Source organism: Trichoplusia ni, chromosome 14 (assembly GCF_003590095.1).
Source record: "Trichoplusia ni isolate ovarian cell line Hi5 chromosome 14, tn1, whole genome shotgun sequence".
Taxonomy (NCBI): domain Eukaryota; kingdom Metazoa; phylum Arthropoda; class Insecta; order Lepidoptera; family Noctuidae; genus Trichoplusia; species Trichoplusia ni.
The window spans coordinates 3,197,812-3,220,871 of NC_039491.1; the positions used below are offsets into that span (position 1 = coordinate 3,197,812).

The 23,060-nt window shown below is 34.9% G+C and overlaps 5 protein-coding genes across 6 annotated transcripts in view; 3 read left to right on the plus strand and 2 right to left on the minus strand.

Moving 5' to 3' along the window:
* Positions 1 to 153: 153 nt before the first annotated feature.
* On the plus strand, positions 154 to 18,169 carry LOC113500757 (protein Lilipod). 2 transcript variants are annotated; one of them, XM_026881644.1, is made up of 10 exons: positions 154 to 519; positions 1,646 to 1,910; positions 2,889 to 3,116; positions 3,753 to 3,818; positions 8,740 to 8,892; positions 13,351 to 13,553; positions 14,012 to 14,173; positions 14,739 to 14,970; positions 15,643 to 15,799; positions 17,615 to 18,167. In XM_026881644.1, the coding sequence occupies exons 1-10, from the start codon at positions 454 to 456 to the stop codon at positions 17,763 to 17,765; spliced, it is 1,683 nt and encodes a 560-aa protein (XP_026737445.1). In that variant the 5' UTR covers positions 154 to 453; the 3' UTR covers positions 17,766 to 18,167. The 2 variants fall into 2 exon arrangements, with proteins under 2 accessions (XP_026737445.1, XP_026737446.1); XM_026881645.1 differs by lacking the exon at positions 154 to 519 and having other exon boundaries at positions 1,801 to 1,910; positions 2,881 to 3,116; positions 17,615 to 18,169.
* LOC113500762 (tetratricopeptide repeat protein 12) lies at positions 4,277 to 8,384 on the minus strand. Its single transcript, XM_026881649.1, has 3 exons — positions 7,458 to 8,384; positions 5,720 to 5,965; positions 4,277 to 4,676 (listed from the first exon to the last, which is right to left on the minus strand). Exons 1-3 carry the CDS (start codon positions 7,731 to 7,733, stop codon positions 4,464 to 4,466), a joined length of 735 nt encoding a protein of 244 aa, XP_026737450.1. The 5' UTR covers positions 7,734 to 8,384; the 3' UTR covers positions 4,277 to 4,463.
* A 40-nt stretch (positions 18,170 to 18,209) lies between the features above and the next one.
* LOC113500773 (ribonuclease P protein subunit p30) lies at positions 18,210 to 19,187 on the minus strand. Its single transcript, XM_026881665.1, has one exon. It carries the CDS (start codon positions 19,096 to 19,098, stop codon positions 18,211 to 18,213), a length of 888 nt encoding a protein of 295 aa, XP_026737466.1. The 5' UTR covers positions 19,099 to 19,187; the 3' UTR covers position 18,210.
* A 57-nt stretch (positions 19,188 to 19,244) lies between these two features.
* Positions 19,245 to 22,081, plus strand: LOC113500770 (putative malate dehydrogenase 1B). Its single transcript, XM_026881663.1, has 5 exons — positions 19,245 to 19,616; positions 19,744 to 20,309; positions 20,386 to 20,854; positions 20,941 to 21,061; positions 21,146 to 22,081. Exons 1-5 carry the CDS (start codon positions 19,326 to 19,328, stop codon positions 21,382 to 21,384), a joined length of 1,686 nt encoding a protein of 561 aa, XP_026737464.1. The 5' UTR covers positions 19,245 to 19,325; the 3' UTR covers positions 21,385 to 22,081.
* The window catches only part of LOC113500765, a 99,574-nt gene continuing 98,301 nt past the window's right edge, over positions 21,788 to 23,060 (plus strand). The window contains exon 1 of the mRNA XM_026881653.1: positions 21,788 to 21,918. Within this exon, the coding sequence (XP_026737454.1) occupies positions 21,813 to 21,918 (106 nt within the window). The 5' untranslated portion in view covers positions 21,788 to 21,812. The remainder of the gene's footprint in view (positions 21,919 to 23,060) is intronic.

The following is a 23,060-nucleotide window of genomic DNA, read 5'->3' on the forward strand; positions in this document are numbered from 1 at the left end:
CACCTATCCAGCTATGGGCTAAACAATTATAATTGTCCTATGATGTTTGCGTGATTAAAGTCACATCATTTGATATTTATTTGAAAACTGACTTTATATAAGTGTCTGAAAAGCCCATATCCTAAAGCAAGTAAAACATTCAAAATTAAAGTTCACTACTGTAAATTGGTCGTGTTTTTGCCATTCACATTCACAATTTCATTATTTCGTTGCGTTGTGTGCTACTTGCAAAAATATTTTTTTAAATAGTAATTATCGTTACTGAATCTCTTTTATAATTTGTGTGGTGAAAATAAAATTAAAAGTCTACAAGTGATGTCTAGTGTGGTGTTTGGTTTATTTTAATTTCCATTAAAATGTAAAGTTATTTAAAAAATGATGTGCTATTTCAATGATAGACTGAGCAAAGAAACACCGATATTTGTTAAAAGATAAGAATTAAACAAAAGCGGAATGATGGATGATGAGGAGGCAGATTTGCGGGAACAGATTTTTCACAATAATGTTAGGGAGCAAATTGTAAGTATTGAACAAAGACTATTATTATGTTCTCGTGTAAATTTCGATGTCGACGTACGACTTCGAAATTTACTCGTGCAGTCTTCAAATATTTCAAATGCAGAATCTACATTCCATTCACCAGTTATTAAAGGAATCTTAGTATCTTATTAAGCAAGGTTATTGTGCCATAAACACTCTTTTTTAACTATTTAGAAAACTAGTTACTATTTGTTACCTCTGTTAGTTTACTGTTAACTAGGCTATTTTCATGAAACTAGCTATGGTAAATCTGATGATGCTTAAATATCACTTATTTATAAACAACTTTAAAAAACTTTACTGAAGATTCATACAATTTATGTGCCTAATTAAACAATTTTACTGGCCCTGTATGTAAAGAATCCTTTTATACAAAGTTAACCCTTCATGATTATAGTCCCTCTATATTATTAACATAAGTACAGAATCAAGCTTTCCTTGTAAATAATTTCCTTTTGTAGATTAGTCTGCGGTTTCTAGTGTGACTGTGACTACCCTGATAAGAGTAAAGTTTATATTTTAATTAAAACTGATGATCGGGTTACAATAATCTTATAATTACTCATTGGTTATTCCGTAATAAGTCACTCTTGGCCCAAGCTGCTAGAAATTGTAAGTAGCCATGTGACTTAAATAAAAATTCAAAAATTATTATTTATTTATATCACATTTATATTTGGATATATTTATGTTTGGATTCATAAAAAAAAATCTATAAAACATAACTGTAAAATGTACAGGTAATCAATAAAACTTAAAAAAATACTTAAAGTTTTGTCCTGTTAAATCACATTAATAAAATGTTATGTCTGGTATGGTCTTCTAAATAATGTTTCAAAATAAATTACTATTGGAAAAACTCCTTCACTTAATGAAAACTGTAGTGCGTATCTTAAACATTATAGAAATATTATAAAAGTAACTTTGTTGACCTAGAAATAAGCCTTTCTTAACTCCTATAAATAGAGAACCCCGCTTGTTATCTAGGTTTTCAGTTCAATGACTCTCTATTCCATTGTAAAAAGATTACAGATATTTAAAATAGACTATTGAAGAAAACAATTCCGAAGTGACAATAAACATTTGTTTCTTTTCTTTGTTCCAGATCTTTCTACTACTTTTTATTCTCCTGTATCTTGTGTCATTCATGCTAATTGAAAAATTCCGACGTCGTGACAGCGAGGATTACTTTACGGGAGATGAAGACGAAGTGAAAGTGTACCGTATAAGCCTGTGGCTGTGTACATTTGCATTAGCTGTGTCACTAGGCTCTGCACTCTTGCTTCCAGTCTCAATAGTTAGCAATGAAGTGCTAATTTTGTACCCTAACAGTTATTATGTTAAATGGCTCAACAGTTCTTTAATACAGGGTAAGTTTTTACCATTAAATATAACAAGCACATAAAACTTTAAATATTCTGATAGATGAAACTTACATATTTGTAACCAAAAATTAACCGAACTACTATTTGAAGTGATACAATGGGTCAAAGTAATTTGTGAAGAGGTCATTGACTATCTGTAGATCTTTAAATGTAAATGCTCAGTGAGGTATGGTGGCTTGAGAGCCAATGCCAGTTATGCATGTAACAATGACTGCCTGTGGAATCTAGGATACTAAGCCTAGTATTCATAGTCTGCAGGAAGATCATAAAATTCCACATAAGTGTATTTTTTTCTGCATAAAAGTGGTTGGTGATAACAATAACCATTAATGATAAAGCCATTCAAAAACGTGAAAATATCAGAGGGGCCTGAATAACAACAGAATTATACAGATACAGACCCCTTAACCATTTAGGTCATTACGCGTCCGTATATCGAGATTATTTCGCGTCATTTGTTGCCGTTTAATTAATAAGTCTTTAACTGTAAATTGAAGGAAAATCAATGCAATCAGATAGGTAATAAAAATGTTAAATATGAGCAAACAATCTAAACAAAAAAATAATTAAACACAGCATACATGTATGACGTGTCTTGTTGTTCAAACAGACAATTTCAATATTGTACGTAAAAACAGTGTAGTACCGCCTTATGCAATAAACAATGAACATTACATCAACTAACTTAGTGCTAAAAACTCAACGGCACAAGTTATGAAATCTAGCTCGATACAATATAAAACCGATTTTGAGATCTAAAACGTTTTTATCAGTTCGGCAGTTATTTTATTATGAAAATACCTAGTATAAATTTTCACGTACCTAATTATTGTTAGATGGATAGAGCCTGATGAGCCTCTTGCAGACACAAAATTTGTTTGCTCTGATAAATTTTTTGTCGTTTGAATGTCTCGATAGCAACATTATCCAAATACCCGACATTAATAAGCTAAAGTTTTCCAGGTCTATGGAATCATGTGTTCCTATTTTCGAACCTCTCGATGTTCGTGTTCCTGCCGTTCGCGTATCTGTTCTCGGAGTCGTCTGGTTTCCCCGGCTGCCGAGGACTGCGGGGCAGAGTGTACGAGACCTTTATAGTCCTCGGCTTGCTCGGTGTTGCTATGCTGGGCCTTGCTTACGTTATCTCAGCCTGGTTGGAAGGCGACCGCTCCAGTATTGATGCTCTGCTTAGTAAGTCACCTTTAATAAATATTGAAAAAAACATGTAAAAAGTTCTGTAACATTTAGTTCCATAATAGTTCACATCATAACAACTAGTTTTGCGGTGTACAGTTATTACAGTCGGCGCAAATAATATGTCCGTCGTGTTCAATTGACTGTAAAGAAAGGCGAGCACATGTAATTGTCCGGCCAGAGTCAATGCTAATGTTACGGGTGCGTCGATTGCTCCGGAAACCGTGATACGGTTATAACAAAAACAATGCGCCTGTATTCCAAAATGTATTGGCTAAAGTCGAACGAAGCTAGTCAAACAATGTGCATTCATCTGTGACATGACAAATTTGTACGATATTGTAATAGGAATGTCCAACGTCTAAGCTCGCTCGTGCTGTACCGGTTTCACATCCTCTTTAATGAGGCTTTTTGTATGTTAAATGTTAATCTATGATTGAAACGGCTGAATCGTTGCATCGACACGCATCACGCGAGGTGGATAAAGTATGATGCTGTCCTGATTGCTATGCCTGCAGCACACCAGTAGCCCTAACAACAAAACCTACGGAGCGTATCATATGAATGTATTATAAGTCACGTTAATGTATTGTATGGTAAATTGTATTTACATTTGTCATTGTTTGCCCACAGATTTGTGGACATACCTCCCTTTCCTGTATTCCTGTGTGTCGTTCGTTGGAGTTCTTATGTTACTAGGTGAGTACTTCAAAGTTACTTTATTTTATTTATTAAATTATCTCTAAGCGATGTAATTTCTTATCACCCACTTGGCTGTTACTTCAACTGATTACGGATGCTTTCGTTTGTTGCAAATAGAACAACGTATGTACTCGTGTACATACATGGAGCGCAAAATGATTTTTCACAGCGTCCAATTTCCTTTAGACCATGCTCATTTAGCATGCTGCGCTGTGTTAGGATGTATGGTATTTTATTTTTTATAGCTATGAATTAAAATCATGACATTTACTGTAATGTTGAGCTTAAAAAAGTGAGTACGGCACATTAAGTACTAAATATAAATTCTTCTTTAGAAACAGTCAACAGTTGGCGATGATGATCTTTAGAACATAATATTCTATACTCAATAACGATAATCTAGGAAGGTGATGTCGTTTATCGATATAACGGCAGTGATAACGTTTAAACAGTTGTTAGTGTTTAAATCTAATAAAGTTTTATTAACTCAATACACGTGAATAAAAATAAACATAAATGTTCTTATCTTCGTCCTGCAAAATATTCGTGAAATCGTGTTTCAAATAAAATAATTGTCATTAAAATAAATTGCAGCATTGAACTTGGATGGAACTTTCTAGTGTGACATGTATTTTAATATTTTTATTCATCTTCATCCTCAATTTCGTAGCCTACTTTCTTGTCGAGAAAGAATTGTGTGAGTTCTTTGTGTTGGGGAAACATTTCATCTATTTCCTTCCTGCTCTCTTCCAGCTTATCCAATTCTTCAAGTTCTTTGTGAGCTTTTGCTAAGTAGAGCCGCGCTTTATAACTTTTCTCGTTGAGACGGAGTGCTAGGTCACAGTCTCCGGCAACCTGGAAAGACAGTATTCTGAGAATATTTTTTATGTAAAATATAGGGTCCATTCTCCGATAGGTCGAATATTAATGTCAGATAATTTCCAATGTACATCCCTACTTGACAAATGCAATTTTTGTATATAGGATATAAAATATGATTTAACCGTGTACAATTCAAATATTTCTAGAATAATATAAACACATTAACTACGTACGAATGTTTTCTGATAATTTTAATTTGATACCGGGTCGTTCATTATTATTGTTTGTACAGCTTGCGTTGTGGACTTTGCGGTGTGTATATTGAGTATTCCATTTGATAATTCACTATATAAGTGTGGTAAAGCCCCATATTACATATAGGGGCTTTAATTACCAAACAAAGGTCTGTTTTGCTAGTTCATTTCTTATTATTGCTCCAAAGTATGAGAATATTGGTTTATGAAGTAAACAGTTCCCGATAATAATAGAGCTTAGTACAGAAAGACAGTCAAGTATTTCCTAAAAGGTTTAGTTTATATAATATATTCGTCAGACTGATAAAGGTTGATTATGTTTGTATGAAACCATAATGCGCCACAGCTCGTACGCTGTTGCAGCTGATCAAGTCGAGTTTGTTTATTGTTTTCGTGCCCAAAATAGATCTTGTTAAATAACAGATACACCGGATAAATTTCAAAACAACATCAAGATGATGTATGACCAAACAAAAGTAGATTAATTGTATTAACCGTTAATTGTAATGTAATTTCTTCTCGAACATAAAAATAATCAATTTCGAAGTACGGAATATTTAGACAATAATCCCATTATCATTATTTAAGAACATTATCTATGTTCAACCGATCGTGGTAATACTGATAATATCTTATTAATATTTAGATTATTAGTCACATATTGACCTATCATTTTTATCAACTGTGTTGCCTTGCGGATCAAGGCTCTTGACCGCAGGTAAACCCAGAATATTCAAAAAAAAATTACCCGTGTTTTTGTGTAGATAGAGGGAGAACTCTATTTGTTACTTATTTTTTATAGAAGAAGAAGGATAGATATACCTTTTCAAATTTCCCTAGCTTGATGTTCGTCAAGGCTCGGTCACAGTAGAACATAGGGTTGTCTCTGATTTGTTCTATGGCTTTATTGTAGCATGACAGCGCCTTGTCGTACTCCCCACGGCGGAACGCCTTGATAGCTTGAGTGTTGAACGTTTCGGCACGCTCGCGACGAACCTTCCGATCTTGGTAACGCTTTTCTGCATCCTTGCTAACTTCTGCCATCCAAGCTTCTTTGTCAACCTCAGTCTGAATTTAAACAAAAAGGACATGTTAGCTGAAAGAAATTACGAGAAAGTTCCTACCTCAATTAAGTAAAATTGATCAGACCGTGTTTAATTTATGAACTGTAGATAAAATCTAATTCAATAGGCAGTAACAATATGAATATTTAATACAAAGGCTATCGTTACTCTAAATTAATAATGATTGGTAGACGTAGAAACTTCCAAATCCATTAAGTAAATACTTGAGTAAATAGTACAATGTGTCATAGTACGTGTCTACGTCTTACTGACCTATTGATCTAGAGCTATATTTAACCACAACCGATTACGATATAGGTATTTCAGACATTTTTGGTTGTCATTCTTTGATTGTGTAATTAGCGCCTTCATGCCTGCTCCTAACATTAATTTGAACATAACACTTTTTTACTGATGCTCAATTCTCTACCGTTGACCAAACATGTAATTCCTAGGGTAAATAAAATACACCGGGAGCTCATAAATACTATATTAAACAGGGCTTACATTTGTAGGAGATCATTATCAATACTACCAGCGCTTTTTATCTATCCGTGACGTGTTATTAAAGGTCAGGGATCGATCGTTAACCAACGTATTCACCCCATGACGATACACTAGTATGTTAACATCGAATGAGCATAAATATTTCTGTGCGCGATGCAAATAGAAAAGAACAACAGTATCTACACGAGTTGGATGTTTATTTATAGAGAAACGCGAGCCAAATTGCTTTCACTGATAATATTATACGGGGACGTGCATCTACTTGCATCTGAGGTCTACTATAAAAATGCAAGGCTTGTGCCGTTTATCACCTGTTGCCTTTCATGCTTTTGCATGTAGTATGTTCAAAACGTAGTTGTTATCTAAATTTTCAAGAGTGATGAGAAACGATATTTCTTAGTAGGCCTCTTCAATTTAAATGATCAGCGAATTTATTACGAATTTACGACCCAATTACATGGCCACGTGTTAACTAGTACATACGTCGATAAATATATGTCTTTGGCATGTTATTATGCTATTGTCGTTCGCAGTGCTCGCACAACACATAAATATTTATACGTGCCACCTACGCTGTATTTTTATTCGTTAACTGAAGTGCATGTCTGGGATTTAAACTCACGATTATATTATAACGGTACGCTTCATTTGTTACAATATTGTTAAATGTTTAGGTGTAGAGTACTCCTGATAACCTAGTTTCGATCTGAGTTGAGTAACTCAATTATTACTCGATCGGTACTTATAGCTACCATAATACCTGTTACGAATTTGATTAGGAATGCTAAGTGTGTCATGAAATGTTTTAGTATTTCGTAACTAAAATTATTTATTGAAATTAGATTGCTTACAAAACTTGATAGAACATACACTTAAAGATATAAGACACCATTATTTTAATTCCTTAATATGTTATTTCAAGCGTACCTACTTGTATGCTCACAATTCAGCTCTACCAAAGTTTCACAAGTCCCACAAGACCCACTTACCGCATCTTTACTCCCAAGATTTTTGAAAGCTTTCTCATTGATCAGGGTGCGGTTCTGTTTAACCGTTAGCTTGACATCATCATCGAGAATGACTTTTCCATCCAAGTACTGATCGGCGAGGACCCTGGCAGCTTCTGCCTTGACTTTGTCCCCACTGGCCATGTCTTTCACAAGATTCGACACTTCACCGACTCTCTTCATGAAGTTGGTAAATTCTTCATCCTGCTCTATAGATTTTTGATCCCTTAAAGCGGGATTCGCTAATATATTACTCATAGTATGTTTAGTTTCTGTAAATTAATAACTTGTAAATCAGCGTGAGCTTGTTTTCAAACCGTCTTATCAAATTGACATAACTCCGTACATAGCAACCGTTGTCAAGTGGAAGCTTGGAACACAAATTATGTTACGTATGTATTGGACTGACGGCAATATGAGAACTCCATACAAGTATTACAGAGAACAGGGTTATATTGATACTCAATGTTTACAAACTATTAGGCATTTACTTTTAATGCTACCCTGAGTCTTGGCAGTAAAAAGTACGCATGATCTGCATAATTCGTATAAATATGACTCTGCAAACGGAACCCAATTTACTATAGATACTTAATTACGATACTACTCCTACAGAGTTTAGTGACATTTTATTTAAAATAACTTGTAGGATTTCTATTTTTATTTTAACGGCTTGTGTTTATGTTACGTATTAAGTCGGCACGTCTTTTTAAGAATGTTTAATGTTAGTAAGTTACGGCCGCACTCGGATCTATTTTTATGTTGTAGTCGGTTCTATTTTGGAGTCAAGGTAAATAGAAAAGCTTCCTTGTGGATAATTTTAAACACGTGTGTTATGTGTACTTAGTATTGTTTTACGTTAGATACATAAGATAAATATGAAGCTTCCTTGTTTTAATTCTGCTCATAGAAAAAAATACTTGGTTTCTAAGAATATTGTAAAATATATTTAAATATTACACAGACAAGGTAGGTACTTTTTGTTAGAACCAACTTCAAATTGATAAAGGTGATTGAAACTGCTAGCTGGATACATAATAAGTAGTATTTTTGACCTCATATTTAAATATGGTTTTTGTACAACGTGCGTCAGTATTTAATTTGTTGACGTTCGAAGATTTTTTATCGATTCAATAAACAGACATCGATATTATGCGTATAAATTTAGATGTGATACAAAACATAGTACTGCGATTAATCATTGAGATGTTCCAATTGACATTCCGTATGTAAGTAGGTGATTAATTATGAGTGTTTGTTGCAGTGTTCACTCCGCTCGGCTTCGTCCGCTTGTTCGGGGTTGTGGGCGGGGTGCTGGTCAAGCCCCAGTTCCTGAGGGATCTCAACGAGGAGTACTACGTGTACTCTTTTGAAGAAGACACTATCAGGCGGCGAATCAACAATGCTGTCTCTACAGGTATCTTTCAACCCTATACTAATAGTCACAAGGCCCAATGTAGAATTCACTTCAGGAATTTAAAGTTGCGTTCTTATATCCCAGGCATTTGGTTGTCTAAACAATGGATTCTAATTACATACTTGCTGTACAAGGATACTTGACGCCGCGTATGTAATGAAGCTGCGCTCGCTTCCTATTTCACGACGTGAGCGGCCTAACCTTACGAATAGTTACGAATCATCGACATGACCTTCCTAGCGTATAATGATTCAAAAATCGCATCGCACGTGCCATGGCTTGCGCATTACGAATCTCTAGCATTTGAAAAATGAATTTGTTTATATTGCACCTACTATTTGTACACTATAGTCTATGCTTTTGCCAAGCGGCTTGCGAAGAATTTCAGGCAAATAACCCGTCCTCGGTCAACCGTAGACAATTACCGTTCACTATAATTATGAAGATCAAATTACGCATTTTGTTCGACTGTTGTTTTCGTAATCTTCGTGTTAAATATTTATTTACAAAGATACGATCGCATCACGACTACTGTGGCCTCCCAACTTCCGTGTTAACTAGGGAACTAAACGACAGTGAATATAGCGTCCTTTAAATTGTTTATGTTGGTTTTTTTGAATTAAATGTATACTTGGGGATAATTTGGTTTGCTATTTCCTGTAATATGAGTGTTTTCCATGTTCTGTCGATGTTTTTTTTTGTGGTATAAGTAATTTACCTACTTTAAAAAAAATCGACTCCCGCAGTAAAAAATTTAAACTTCGTGTCGCGCGGGTATCACAAATATTTAAGTTACAATCACACAGCCACCTAGACTCAGGAAAAGGATTCATAGATCACACAAATGCTTGCCCTACGCGGGAATCGATCCTGCGACATGGCACGTACAGTGCGTACCGTGCAGTCAACATTGAAGGTTATTCACGAATTGACAATGATTAGGCCTAAGTAGATATGTACATATATAAAACTGCGCATTGTAGAGCTCCCCTCTGCCGTGTTCGCAATCAGTTATACTGATTATGTTGTACGATACAGTTTCATCACGTCCGTCCATCATCAAAACAATATGTCTATAATACATGTCAAAGCAACACTTGGAGTTTGAACAAATTCTGTACAGTTAGCTCGGCCAATAACCTGTATGCGGTCGAAGCAGGTTCTTAGTGCAACACACGTAAAAATACTCTCCAGCTAAGGAAGAGGTTTAGGATATCCTGAACTCGTAAATTCTTAAATGGATACTTAAACTGCACAGTCAAGATAATTAAAATCTGATTTCGAAACCGGTATAAATAGATGCAACTTTAGATTTTTTGAGACGGCCATTTTAGAAATCTTTAAAGTTCAGCCTATCTGTGACCTGGTTTATTCAACTTTATGGAAGTTTAGAGATTGAATAAAGAAATAGTTTAAGTATAAATAATGGCGATTCGGAAGATTTGTAAATCTCAATGCTAAACCAGACTGCTGAGCTGTAACAGGTTTCTCACTTCAATTGTTTTGGCTGGCTAAACAATTCGCACAATGGCGTTGTCAACAACACTATATTATATCACAATATATTTATGTTAAATAAGATTCTATTGCTAAAGATTATTCCTCTTACACAATAACTTGTTTATTTTATCTGACGGTAAGGTATTTTAAGTATTCATAGTTAATTGAATATGCAGCTGGCTATTATGGTAGATGAGTTATATTGAAGGCGTAGCCCACGGGTGTTTATTTTCTTTTGCAAATTTGCATTTTAAGTCTATAAATAAATTAATTGGATAATTAATATGGCTCGTAGTCAGCCCGCTTGGGTGTCGATCATGACGTTCTTGCAGCAAAAAGTACATAACCTGTCGTGGGGTTCAAACTCCATGGCTGTTCCATTCCATATTCAAAAAAGTAACAAACAAAGAGACTTTCTTATTTTCATGTATACTTTGTCTACTTACTACTTAAAATTCTAGACTTGGGGTATAGAAAAGTGGGTTAAGTCAAGATAGTTTAGCTGGCATTATGCAATGCCTCTCATGTGTTCGAAAGCGTTGAAGTGACATCTCTTCATTGCCAATCTCCGGTTGTTCTCGACCGGCGACTAATCGTCGTGTAGTGTCTCTCCAACTATACGTACCTACACTCATTGGCATCGTCAGGCATCGTCGCCTAAGATTTTTATGACACTAAATTAAATGAGTCGTAGCATTCCGAGTGATTATTTTAGAAAGATGAGACGTCATAATGCTTTTTGTCGTGCTCGTAAATAAATGCAAGACTTCTCCAATTTTTTTATTTTATATAATTTAATGTGAATTTATATCTGTTTTTTTTTCTTTGCTAAACTAGTTTGCTATTAACAGCTGACCAAGTGGCCTACCGTCACGTCGTATACGTATACACGGGTATAGAAGAGAGCTCCGCTCTTCGCCGTGTACTGCGCTGTCACCTTCCACAATTACAATAATGTTACTTTAATAGGTGTTTGGCAATCAGAAGCCACTATCCTGCTTTAGGTTTATCTGTCTGGAACACAATGTTTATATTTTGTTCTACTTCTATAAGTTCTTACTTCTACATCAAGCCGTGGTAATAGAAATTAAGTTTTATGGGTGCATTTTGATAACACATTATCCACCTACTTTGTTACATTTATTAATAATGACCAATGTGTTTCATACAAAAGTTATTGAATTGAACGTTTCCCTTCGTAAGTAGGTACATCATATCATAATGAGATGAACATCACAGTGACTGACTAGTGACCTAGCTAACAATAGCTGTGTTTACAAACGTTCACTCTCCTCACTGTTAGGTGTCTAGCTTATTTATATTGCTATGAAATTAAGTATCCTATAGCTCATCTATTATTTCTTTCAGCATTATGAAACCAAATGTCACGAAACTTACAAACAAGGCATTTTAATGTTAGATTTACTAAATTCTAAGCTTCTACTAAATCTTTGTTTACCGAGTGTGTAGAAATAAATACATAAATATCACTTGAAACGAGTGGGGTTTAACCTTTACTTAATGTGGACACAACACGAATAAAGACAGTCTGTTAGGTCGCAGCGAAATGATTAAATTGTTGTAATGTCACGTACATTTTACACAAAGGATAACAGTTCTAGTTCTTGTATGACATTGCTTTAATGTTAGAACTTTAGCATATTACCCCGATGCATAAATTGTAAGAACATACCAAGACAAGAATATCACATGTACGTGTTTATTATTTATCGTCAACTGAACATAAAGCGATCTTTGTCTCTCTTTTCTAAGAACTAACGTAGATACTATTAAAATAATCGTTAAAACTATTTCTAGTTAAGTACGTGTACATATACAGATACACAGACAATGTAGGTTGAATGCAGTACAAAGGTTTGTTAATTATAGATTCGATAGCCGTTGATATCATATAATAAATCAATGTTGCAACATACATACACAGCTATTATTTTAGCCGGTTAGACGCGTCACTAGTTTTTGTGACCTCTACATATCTATAAAAGAAACGTGTTTGAGCCCGGGTTTATTGCTAGAATATTATTTTTTAAATTTAAGACGTCAACAAAAATAAAATAACACTGGCTGGTTTAGTCGCGAGGAAAACTATGGACCTCTATGGAGCTTATCGCAACGATACATTGTCTCAATAGGTTAATGAACGTTGACAATGTGCAAGGACATAACCAATACTATTGTGTTTACTCTGTAGAGTTGAACCCTCACATCACTCATCATCTTATCTCACGTACAGAACAAATCCGCATTTGGAAAACAGATTTCCAATCTCCACAGAAATACACGGCTATCTCTATGTTTATTTTAGAACAATAGAAATATTTATAGACCGTTCAAGTGCATAAACCCTGACCCGTTTGGTGCGTCTCGAAATAGTATTTGAACTATAATGCTTTAGTAGTATTTATTTCTCGCTTAATTTATAGCTTGCTTTTATAAAGCGATATCGTTTTTTTTTCAATAACCGTCTAAAAACTAGAAATTGATTATTACTTTTTTATGTCTATAAATCATATCGTTTTATTTGATTCTATAATCATTATAATCGCTATTATTATTGCAATTGGCATTGGTTTGCAGGTGAATTTACTTCTGTACTTATAGCCTTTTCTCAATTCAGTTAAGATAGGCTATTTATTTTCTTAGCTTTAATTAAATGGAATGCGTTTTATGGGATACTGTGCTGTTTCCTTGGCACAAATTAATTTATTAAAAGCTAAAATGACAATTTCTCACTGCCGCGTCCACGCACCTTCAGCAAGGATGGGATCAACGTGTATGATGACGTGATGCAAGTTAGATGTTTTCGCACCCAGCCAGTGCCCTCGATGTTGATTGAAGTCTTGTTACCTTTTAATCCAAAAAAGGTTTAATTATACTTACCCGAACTTACAACAGGAAAATCCATATTTTTGGATTAACGGAGTTTTATCATTCCAGGAGTGGGCTACATATCCCCCGAGCCCATGTACCCTGACCGCGGGGACATATCAGCGCCCGCCGACGCGGACCTGTCCATGTCGAAGGAGAGCCAGCACTCGTCGCTGCTGCAGGGCAAGGAGACGCCCCTACTGCGGCTGAGGAACGGAGCGCTTCAGGCCGGACTCAATGAGAGGCTGCATAGAATTGTTAGCAGAAGGAAGGTGAGTGACGTAACCTTGAGAAAACTGGAATTCTATTTATTTTAAGTTTTTCCAAATTTTAAGTTCTTTTTATAAAATAAAACCATGTAGTCTATGTAAGCTGCTTGCTTGCTTTATGTCTGCCGTAGATTCCACTCTTACGGAAACGTATTTGGGTTCTGATCAGAGCGAAATAAAACGGTTTCTGATTGAAATATCGGTTAATTATACTAGCTGATAAGTGCAAAGCCGCTCCATCGAAATGCAGGAAAATAAATAAATTACTGATAATAATTTTGTATCATGTCGCTTCAACCGAAGCTCTGCCCATTTGCCGTTATGTTTAACCAGGTTTACCTCAGCGCTCATATTGCGCGGGAATCAATTCAGCTCGGAACGAGCGTCTTACAAAGAACTTGTTAAAGAACCAAAGTATCCAAAAGTGTTCTAGATTCAAGAATTTTGTTTTTTCTTTCAAGGAAGTGGAAAATCAACGCAAGACCTCGTCTCTCCAACGTAACGTGGTGTACCCGCTGGCGATGCTGCTGCTCCTGGCGCTGACCACCATCACGGTGCTCATGGTGCTGCAGAACACGCTCGAACTGCTCATCGGAATCAAAGCTCTGCCGCTTAGCACACGGGTCAGTATATTATAAATTAATTAAAAGCGCTTTCTAGCTTGAACGTCTTTAGAACTCCTTAGAAGTATTCTAGAACCTGCTTGTCTTGCAGAAGCTCTCCGTGGAAAACACTTTCGAGACAAAATTCTAGGTAAATGTAATTTAGACCAACACGATATAAAAGATTTACGAGTGAAACAGCAGGTTGTCGCTAAGTTATAAATAAACGGCTAGTTGTCTTTACCATCTACTATTCCAAGGCTTACGTACGTACATGGCCTTTATCTATTCAATATCTACTATGACAAGGTATAGTTATAAAGGATACAAAAGGATACACATATGTACAGATAAGAATGTGTATTTATCCATCGCCATTACCTATAATGTATGTTTGTTTGACTTCAAATGAGTGAATACGTGTGTTGACATTTTAGCAACGTTCAGACGTGTTACTTGGAAATATTTTCTCAATAAACGAGTTTTGAATTTTTAGACGCTTCTTAGATATTGGTGCCACTTTTTTTGTAATTCTACTATAATTTTTCTATGCACCTTTTTAAGAAAATAAATAATATTGTTGCAGCAATTCACGTTGGGCATAGCGTCGCTGTCCAAGCTGGGCTGCGCGGGCGCCGTGCTGGAGGCGTTCCTGATCGTGTACCTGTACGCGGCGTCGCTGACGGGGCTGAGCACGCCCATGCGCGCGCTGCGCGTGCTGCCGCGCGCGCGCCGCACGCCGCTCGCGCGCATCATCGCGCACTGCACGCTGCTGCTCGCCTACTCCACTGCACATCCGCTGCTCGTCAAGATGTTAGGTAGGATGTTTTATAATATTTCTATGAGATCAATTAGAATTGTATATGACAGGGACTACCGTAAGCTCTAAGTAGCTCGTAAGTATCAATGACGGTTGTCTTCAGGAGTCGCCCCTGTGGTCGGCGGTGGTTACACCACGAGCCGGCCCTATGTCGAAAACCAAGAGCCGTTATATTATATCGATGGCGACGAACCGCACTAATCATTATGAATGTGTTAAGCACGCGCCGTGCTTCACAGCACGTGCCATTTTTATCGCACCTTTGAAGTTTTAATTACGTTTACAATATGTAGTGTATAAGTAATATTCGATTGATATTACGAATTCACTAATACGTTTTCAATAGCACTTATGATCCTATCAACAAACGTATCCTCGTTTTGAATTTATCATGATTTATGAGAGATAAGCAAATGCTAGTAGTACTTAGTAATTTCTCAATTCGACATTGATTAAATTATTATTTAATCAATAATGTAAAATCATCATCATCATCATCTCAGCCTATTGCCGTCCACTGCTGAACGCGGCCTCCCCCAAAGAGCGCCAACCATCCCGGTCCTAAAATAATGACACACTAAAAAAAGCTGACGTGGAACGAAGAACAGCCAGTATGATAAGCGAATATATACCTACTTGATTATTCTAAATTACGTGTTTTTTTCTCCAGGTATAACGAATTTCGATTTATTGGGCGAGTTTGGTCGCATAGAGTGGCTGGGTAACTTCAAGCTTGTCCTCCTGTATAATGCCATATTCGCGGGCGCAGTGACCCTGTGTCTCGTTAGCAAGTTCACGGCGAGTGTGCGTCGGGAACTTTACAACAGGTTGGTGGAAAACGTCAACACGGTCGCGCACTGCGTATCTTTCCTCAACAACTGAATGCACTATTGTTCGTCTATAAGTTTTTTTAAAGTATCGAATTACATGTCCATGGCGCAGATTACTATCTAATCTGCTTAACCTGTACATAAACAAACAAATTGGAGAGGTTCCATATTTGTGTATTATTTTCGTTCATAGATCTGGTTCAGCTCTCTTTGTGTGCTGTATAAAATGGCAGAATGTTCTTACTGCTCATCGTTGAAATATAAAACGAAGCATATATTGTGTAGCACATTTCACAAAAATAATAACGTAGTTTGTGGCCTGTAGTGGAGATAATTCTCCATATAAAAATTGTTAAAATGGATCAATAAATGTTAATGTAAATGACATATAAATAGGTATTATTGTTAAATTACTTAGTATTGTTAAATAATTAATTGTATTATACATGTACTAATGTATAAGTGTACACAAAAAAAGATAAAGTAATAAAAATGGTAAAAACAACAAAATGACTAATGATGGAATATTATTATAGTTTAGAACATTGCATTTATTTTCTACGAATCAATTTATTTGTTTATTATTTCGGTTCCTATTTATGCCTTTATTATGTACGGATTGTGTCGTGTCATAAGTATCTATAAAATTATAATTATTGTAAAGTTTTTGAGGAAAGACTCGCTAGAATAAATTTGATTTTATTACCAATGAGACTGAATTTGTTAAAGTTATGATTAGGAACAGGAGATTATTTATTTTATTTCGTTACGTCCATGTAAAACTAAATGTGACTGGTGAATGAATTACAAAATTAGTTATAATATTATTTTAATTGAAGAATTGTGTTGAATGATTGCCATGAAATATTAAATGTAATACTGTGGTTTCCTTAATAATGTATAAAGCCACAATGTATATTTTGTCTCAACTTTTAGGTTTGCGCTGAGCAAAATAACTTCGCATATTGATTTTAAAATGATAAAAGACATTGAAGACTGTTTTTATCTTAGATTAACTTTAGATTTATGTAAGCTTTGTTGCTCAATGTTACATCACACAATGATCCCTGCAATGGCGATTCAAATATAATATTTAATTACTCTTTATGGTTAACATGTCGAGGCTATAAAACAACATTCTAGTCTTAGATCTCTGTTGCAGGGAAATTTTCTTCCAAGCTTCAGCACACAATATTAATATTCTCGAACAACTAACCCCTTTAAGAATTCATCAGCTATCATTATTTATGTATCATTAACGCGCAAACTTGCATTACTTTGAGGAGTTTAATCGCGCACATGCAACATATACTTAGTGTGTTAAAATTTTATAATATATATGATTGAAAATATATGCCAGTGGTGCTAAGATTTATCATTAAATAAAATAGAACACACCACGAGTTTTAAATATGTAACGACATTCTATAATGTACTTAGAACCAACTAGGCCCTTATGTAAGTCTTGTGTGTGAATCTCGATTGTTTGTGAGTATAGTTATTATATTTAGTGTGCCGATTTTATACATTTTGTATTACCTTGTACCCAACGTTGAGATTGCATTTGAAAACAATACATAATAAAAATTGATATGTTCTTTTTATTTCAACCTACATGTGTGAATGCCCACAGTAGTTGTAGACCTGCCACATTACCCGACAATGCTTATCATTTAATATCATAGCTGGATTCACGCTTTTTGTGTATCTTTGCTTCTGCATGAAATTGCTTTTGCCTCGAATTGAAAGCACTTTATTCAGTCTCATTAGGTTGGTTATAAACAGTATGAAATAAAATATGGTTTGATTTAGATTCAAATGGATAGCTGACGGATTGCCAGATAATTCGGCAAATGCGTCGTTGAATGAGAAAAGGACTTCAGTAGACAGAACACATCACGCTCCAGTAGAAAAGTTAGAGCAGCAAAGTGAGCAACACATAGAACATGCTAAATCACAATAGAACTACCCGAGGAGAATGCACAGGTAACACACTCGTTAGTGAACTCATGTTATGAGCCTATTAAACTCAAACTTAAAAGTTTAAAATGGTGCTTCAGTGCCAATAGTTCTTTTTAGGTAAGTACTCAGAAATAATAAGTATCTGAAATCTCACCTGTCTTAAATGAGTATGGTAAAGCTTTGCATACTAGTTGATACCATATAGTATTGGTATAAAGCATAAACCTAATTCATAGAATCTTTGTAAAGCCAAACAGGATTGATTAGAGTAACACTGAAAAATTGGAAAAATATATGTCTTATTCTGGTGTCTGAAAAACAATATATACTAGTTACTGTAAAATGTAAAATAGAGTATTTATCTGTGATCATTTATTTAGTAATAATAATTGCGACTGATGTTTAAGTTTAAAAAAAATGCATGAAATGTAATTATTAATATAGGTTCATAGAATTAAATAAAAAAGTGAATAGACTAAAGTTGTTTTATTTTCAATATCATTAGGATTGACATTAGCTTCATCATTGTTTGTATCAGTGGCAGCTTTATTTGTATGCCAAGTATCATTATCATCTTTATCTATTCTCATGTAATGTTTACCGCACCTCCTTGCCTCAGCCTTTAGTATAAGCTTCCTTGTATTGCTTCGAACACAATCAAGACTGTTGTTTGCATTGATTCCAAGTATAAAACCAAAGTTGATAACATCATGAATATCTCTGATTTGCATATCATTTTCAGCACCACTAGAGAATACTATATTCCTTGATTTGCCTATAGTATAGTAGATTTGCGCGGCACTAATTATATTCTTCCTTGATGTTGAATCCCGGATAGCAGGTGAATACATTATCTCAAAAAATATACCCCTCTCCACAGCCTGCGAGTACAACTTCCTACTGATTTTAAAAGGAAATTTACTCTCAGGTTCAAATGTAATCAAATCTATATCCATGCTACCGCAGGCATACTGGAATGCCTGGAATGTTTTAGGAATAACAGCAATTATGTCGTACTTTTTTAGATTTAATGACTGATTCAATTTGTGGGCTATGCTCGAATCGGAAAACTCAATTGTAACTCTTTGTAAGATATTCAGTTTCGACGAATTTAACACATCTTCTGGTAAGTCTACTGGTGGAGGCACAAAGTCCATTTTTTTTTCTCTAACTTCGCCTTTCTTTTTCTTTCTCTTAGGTTCGTCTGAAGCATCCACGATATGTGTGTTAAGAGCAACAGTATTATAACCGGCAAATTCTAAAAAATGAAGTTTGTCAAGTCCAAAATTCTTGCTTACAGATAAGTCACAAAATCCCCAATCTCGATTTGCCATAATGTGTGATAATAGGAATTAAATTATTTGTTTTATATGATGTTAAACATAACCGTATTTCAAAACATTAGCAGAACGCAGGAGTGGGTTTCATATGTCAATGTTGACAGTTGACATATGAAGACAGATAAAAATGAAAATTTCTTTTTGACGAGTGTTTTAGTCGATTTGACTATCTTCAAATTGATAACTGATAGAGGTAATATGAAAAACAATATTACTGGCTAATGACTTTTTTTTCTATAAATCAAAAACTAAAGTTATGTCAAAGTTATTTGTTTCAAAGGTTATTAATAAAGTACCGGTTTATCCCAAAAAAACAATTAACAACCGAGACTTACTTTCAATACATATTTGTACTTTATAGCCAAACTTTATTAATGGGAATTCGGATTATAATAGCAGGGGAAACTCAATGCCCGGCTTATGCAGAAAGTTGTTATCTAGCCGATTATCTTTCTCAAAACCTACCAAACTTTTGCTATCAACGGATAGAAAAATCTGTTTTAGAATGGAAGGTAATTTCTATGCCGTTGTCAGTCTTATTTTATCTTGGTCTGTTACTTTTAACACACTTCCATTGTAAAACAGAATAACAGTTTCATTACATGTGACGTGTATATATAATGAATTATTATGTTTTAGAGTTGGCTGTGTAAGATAAACATTAAAAATAAGTGGCATCATATGGAGTCACCTATAATATGGAAAGAAATGTTAATGAAAGGCAGTAAACCATCTTATATAGGTGGAGCCTCGGAGTTCTTGGACTACTGCTATTCATACTATAACTTTGATTCTTTGTTTGCTTCTGAGAAGTTTGATGAACTGTTAACAAACGTATTGCAATTCAAAAAGAAAGTGAATGCGGAAAATATACTCATCAGACAACTCGAAGCTAAATCCAATGTCGAAGAAGAAACAGCGATTAAAACCCATTATGTAATTACTATAATTGGGGCCGGACATATCTTAGCAATGCATTTGATTTCGCAATTGCTAGATCATAAAGTTGCTGAAGGAGATAAATATATAAATAAAATATATTTGTACGACAATAGTTGTTCTGAGACATTTATGAAGTTTGTCGAGAAAGAATGTTACTATGTACAAACGAACTATCCGGGGAAAGTTGTAAAATATGTGCAGAAGATAGGGGTAGCACTGACAAACTCTGATTTACTGATAGTATTGGACCACGAACCATTTAAGTATGCTAAGTACTACCAATTTCTGCCTTGGCTAAAATTTAATTTCCAGTATCTTATACCGCCGTTTCTTTTTCAGCGATAATTTAGCTATGGGCGAATGGCTACGTTTAAATAGGAAAAAAATGAAAGAGTTGGCTTTAATGATTAATGCGTCAGCTTCTCGCAAAATGTACGTTATTTTTGCCAACTTGGGTCCAGCCTGTTATAACGCAACTGTACTTAGAAGTCGGGTTAATATTAATAAAAACAACATTGCTGTGGCTACCTCTGATTTAGGATTAGAAATTTTACCAATACTCGCTGAAACTGCTCAAGTACCCATGAGAAACATATTTTGTCCACCTGTATGGGGTTTCGTTGGGATAAATCAAATAGTAGACGTTAGAACTACTGTGCATAAGTATAACTCTTTTGAGCCTTATAATAGATACAGGAAAGTACATAATTCTACTTTGAATATTGGTATGATAACTCCAGAAATGCGAACTATGGACTATTTAATGCATTTTGATGTTACTTTATGGCCAAAGGTTGCTCAAATGAAAGTAAGTATCAATTACGTACTTCATGACAATCACACTTTTTTTTTTTTAAATACGTCAAAGTTAACTTGTAACTTTATATTTTTCAGAGAAAATACTCTCGAGGAATAACGAGATTAAATAAAGCTATTTCGATAGTGCATTTGGCAAATCTTTGGCTGCTGAACCCTAATCCTGATAATATCGTATGTCTCGGGATGTACTGCAACGGTATGTATCTGCTCTTATTAAAATGTTTATAGGTAGGTTTTGTACACCAGAATCAGTTACGAATTATGTACATATTATTTTAAGGATCATTTGGATTACATTTCGAAGGTTTGTTTTCTCAACCAGCAAGATTCATAGACGGAAAATGGGTACCAGCAACCGATTATTCAAAACCCAAGGACCCAGGGATGAAGTTACCATATATGTTAGAAATGGCGAAACTAGTAATGTCGATGAAACCGACCGATTTACCACCTGTTGTACCTTACTTCCCATGTACTTGTAAAACAAAAATAATTAAAAAGAAACATTTACTTCATTGATGCCTTGAGTATAACAATAACCAAAGAGTGAAGAAGTCACTCATTTCTGAACGGCAAAGACAGGACTGACAAAAGTCACAAACGCAAGTTTATGAACGTATCGTCAACTGTCACTTCATCTCTACCCAACAACCAGCCGACTTGAACAAATAGTGGTGGTCGAAACGTCGTTGTGGATTGTTTCGCGTTTCGTGCTCGAAGGAATGTTATGACGTGCAGTAACTGTCTTTGTTTGAATAACACATGTTTTTTAATTTACTCAAGAATCATAGAATTATGTGATAGATAGATTTCAAAATGCTCCTAAACAGTCTCATGTTTTTTTTTAAAGTATGATCGTGCCAATAGGATTTATTAGTATAGTTAGGCATTCGTATTTATTAAGTTGTGTGAATATTGTGCCAATTATGAGATAGTGGAGTGTTGTGATGTGGTTGTGGGACATGTGGGGGGTGCTGTGGGCCGTGGAGGCGGTGGCGCAGCTGTCTGCGGTGCTGGCAACGCCGCTGGACCCCGCGCCGCCGATACCGCAAGGTGAGAGGAGTGGAACCTTGCACGCCTACGCTTGTCTCGTTGCTTCACTGCCACCTCAAATTGCATGCGATTGAGACTTATTTTACATTTGTTTATCTTGCTTTGAAACTTTTATGAAGTGCAATTTTTAAATTCTGTTGTCAAATATATTTTAATGTTAATATTTCGCGCTTTTATTTGTAGTGAGACAGTATAACTTTTCCTTTAGTTTGCAACTTTTTAGAAAATTCGAGCCAGTTGTAAAATGTAAACATATGATAAATTAAAGTTTTTAAGGATACTATCCTATTTGTATTTAAAATGTTATGCTATGCACAACCTTATCCAAGAAACTCCTGATTTCTTCAGTAAACCAAAAGTTACTAAGCCTTAAAAAATTTAACAAAGTCACTACTTTTATGTAAATAAGTGTCTAATTACTAAAAAAACCTGTTCTGTGTTCATGTCTTGCTTTATGCTTATTGTTGTCTTTATTTATAATTGTATTGCAAACATCAAATTCATAATATTTATGAACCACAGTGCTTATCAAAATAATAACAAACCTTTTAAATAAGGTTCTACTATAGCTAGTAGAAAAACATATTAAAATTGACTGAAGAAATTTACTTTGGGAAATAAAATTTGACAACTAATTGCTACAAGAGAAAATAAAAATACCATTCATTTTGAAGTAGATTTTGTGGAATTATAAGAAATTTAAGGGGTTGATTTTGGTAATGTTTGCAGTGAAAACCTATGAATAATCCCTAATATAAGGAAATGGTGTAAATCAAAATTTTAGCAAAAACAAGTTTTAAGCTTCTTGTGTAGTTATAACACAAGAAGTTCTGAAAGTGTTCTCAAACATATCAAAATATTTTAATTGTTTGTACGCGCAAATCTCAGGAACTACTGGTGAATTTTTTTTTGTGTCGAGTATACCATTCATCGTGGAAGGCTTTAGGCTATAAACCATCATACTGCGACTAATAGGAGCGAAGATACAATGGAAAATGTGAAAAAAGCGGGGCAGGTATAAATCATAACTTATATCTTCTGCCCACGGGGACGAAGTCGCGGGCAACAGCTAGTTACTGATATTGCTTAAGACTGCTTAATAACTTTAAAGTGAATTCACAGATTAGTAAACAATACCTGAA

Coding starts and splice junctions, on each gene's coding strand:
- LOC113500770 (XM_026881663.1), top strand. CDS start 19,326: ATGACTTTTTTTTCTATAAATCAAAAACTAAAGTTATGTCAAAGTTAT. Junction 20,310..20,385: donor TTGGACCACGAACCATTTAA/GTATGCTAAGTA, acceptor TTTCTTTTTCAG/CGATAATTTAGCTATGGGCG. Junction 20,855..20,940: donor CAAAGGTTGCTCAAATGAAA/GTAAGTATCAAT, acceptor TATATTTTTCAG/AGAAAATACTCTCGAGGAAT.
- LOC113500757 (XM_026881644.1), top strand. CDS start 454: ATGATGGATGATGAGGAGGCAGATTTGCGGGAACAGATTTTTCACAAT. Junction 520..1,645: donor ATAATGTTAGGGAGCAAATT/GTAAGTATTGAA, acceptor TCTTTGTTCCAG/ATCTTTCTACTACTTTTTAT. Junction 14,174..14,738: donor CTCTGCCGCTTAGCACACGG/GTCAGTATATTA, acceptor ATATTGTTGCAG/CAATTCACGTTGGGCATAGC.
- LOC113500762 (XM_026881649.1), bottom strand. CDS start 7,733: ATGAGTAATATATTAGCGAATCCCGCTTTAAGGGATCAAAAATCTATA. Junction 5,966..7,457: donor ATCTTGGGAGTAAAGATGCG/GTAAGTGGGTCT, acceptor GTTTAAATTCAG/ACTGAGGTTGACAAAGAAGC. Junction 4,677..5,719: donor AGCTAGGGAAATTTGAAAAG/GTATATCTATCC, acceptor CTGTCTTTCCAG/GTTGCCGGAGACTGTGACCT.
- LOC113500773 (XM_026881665.1), bottom strand. CDS start 19,098: ATGGCAAATCGAGATTGGGGATTTTGTGACTTATCTGTAAGCAAGAAT.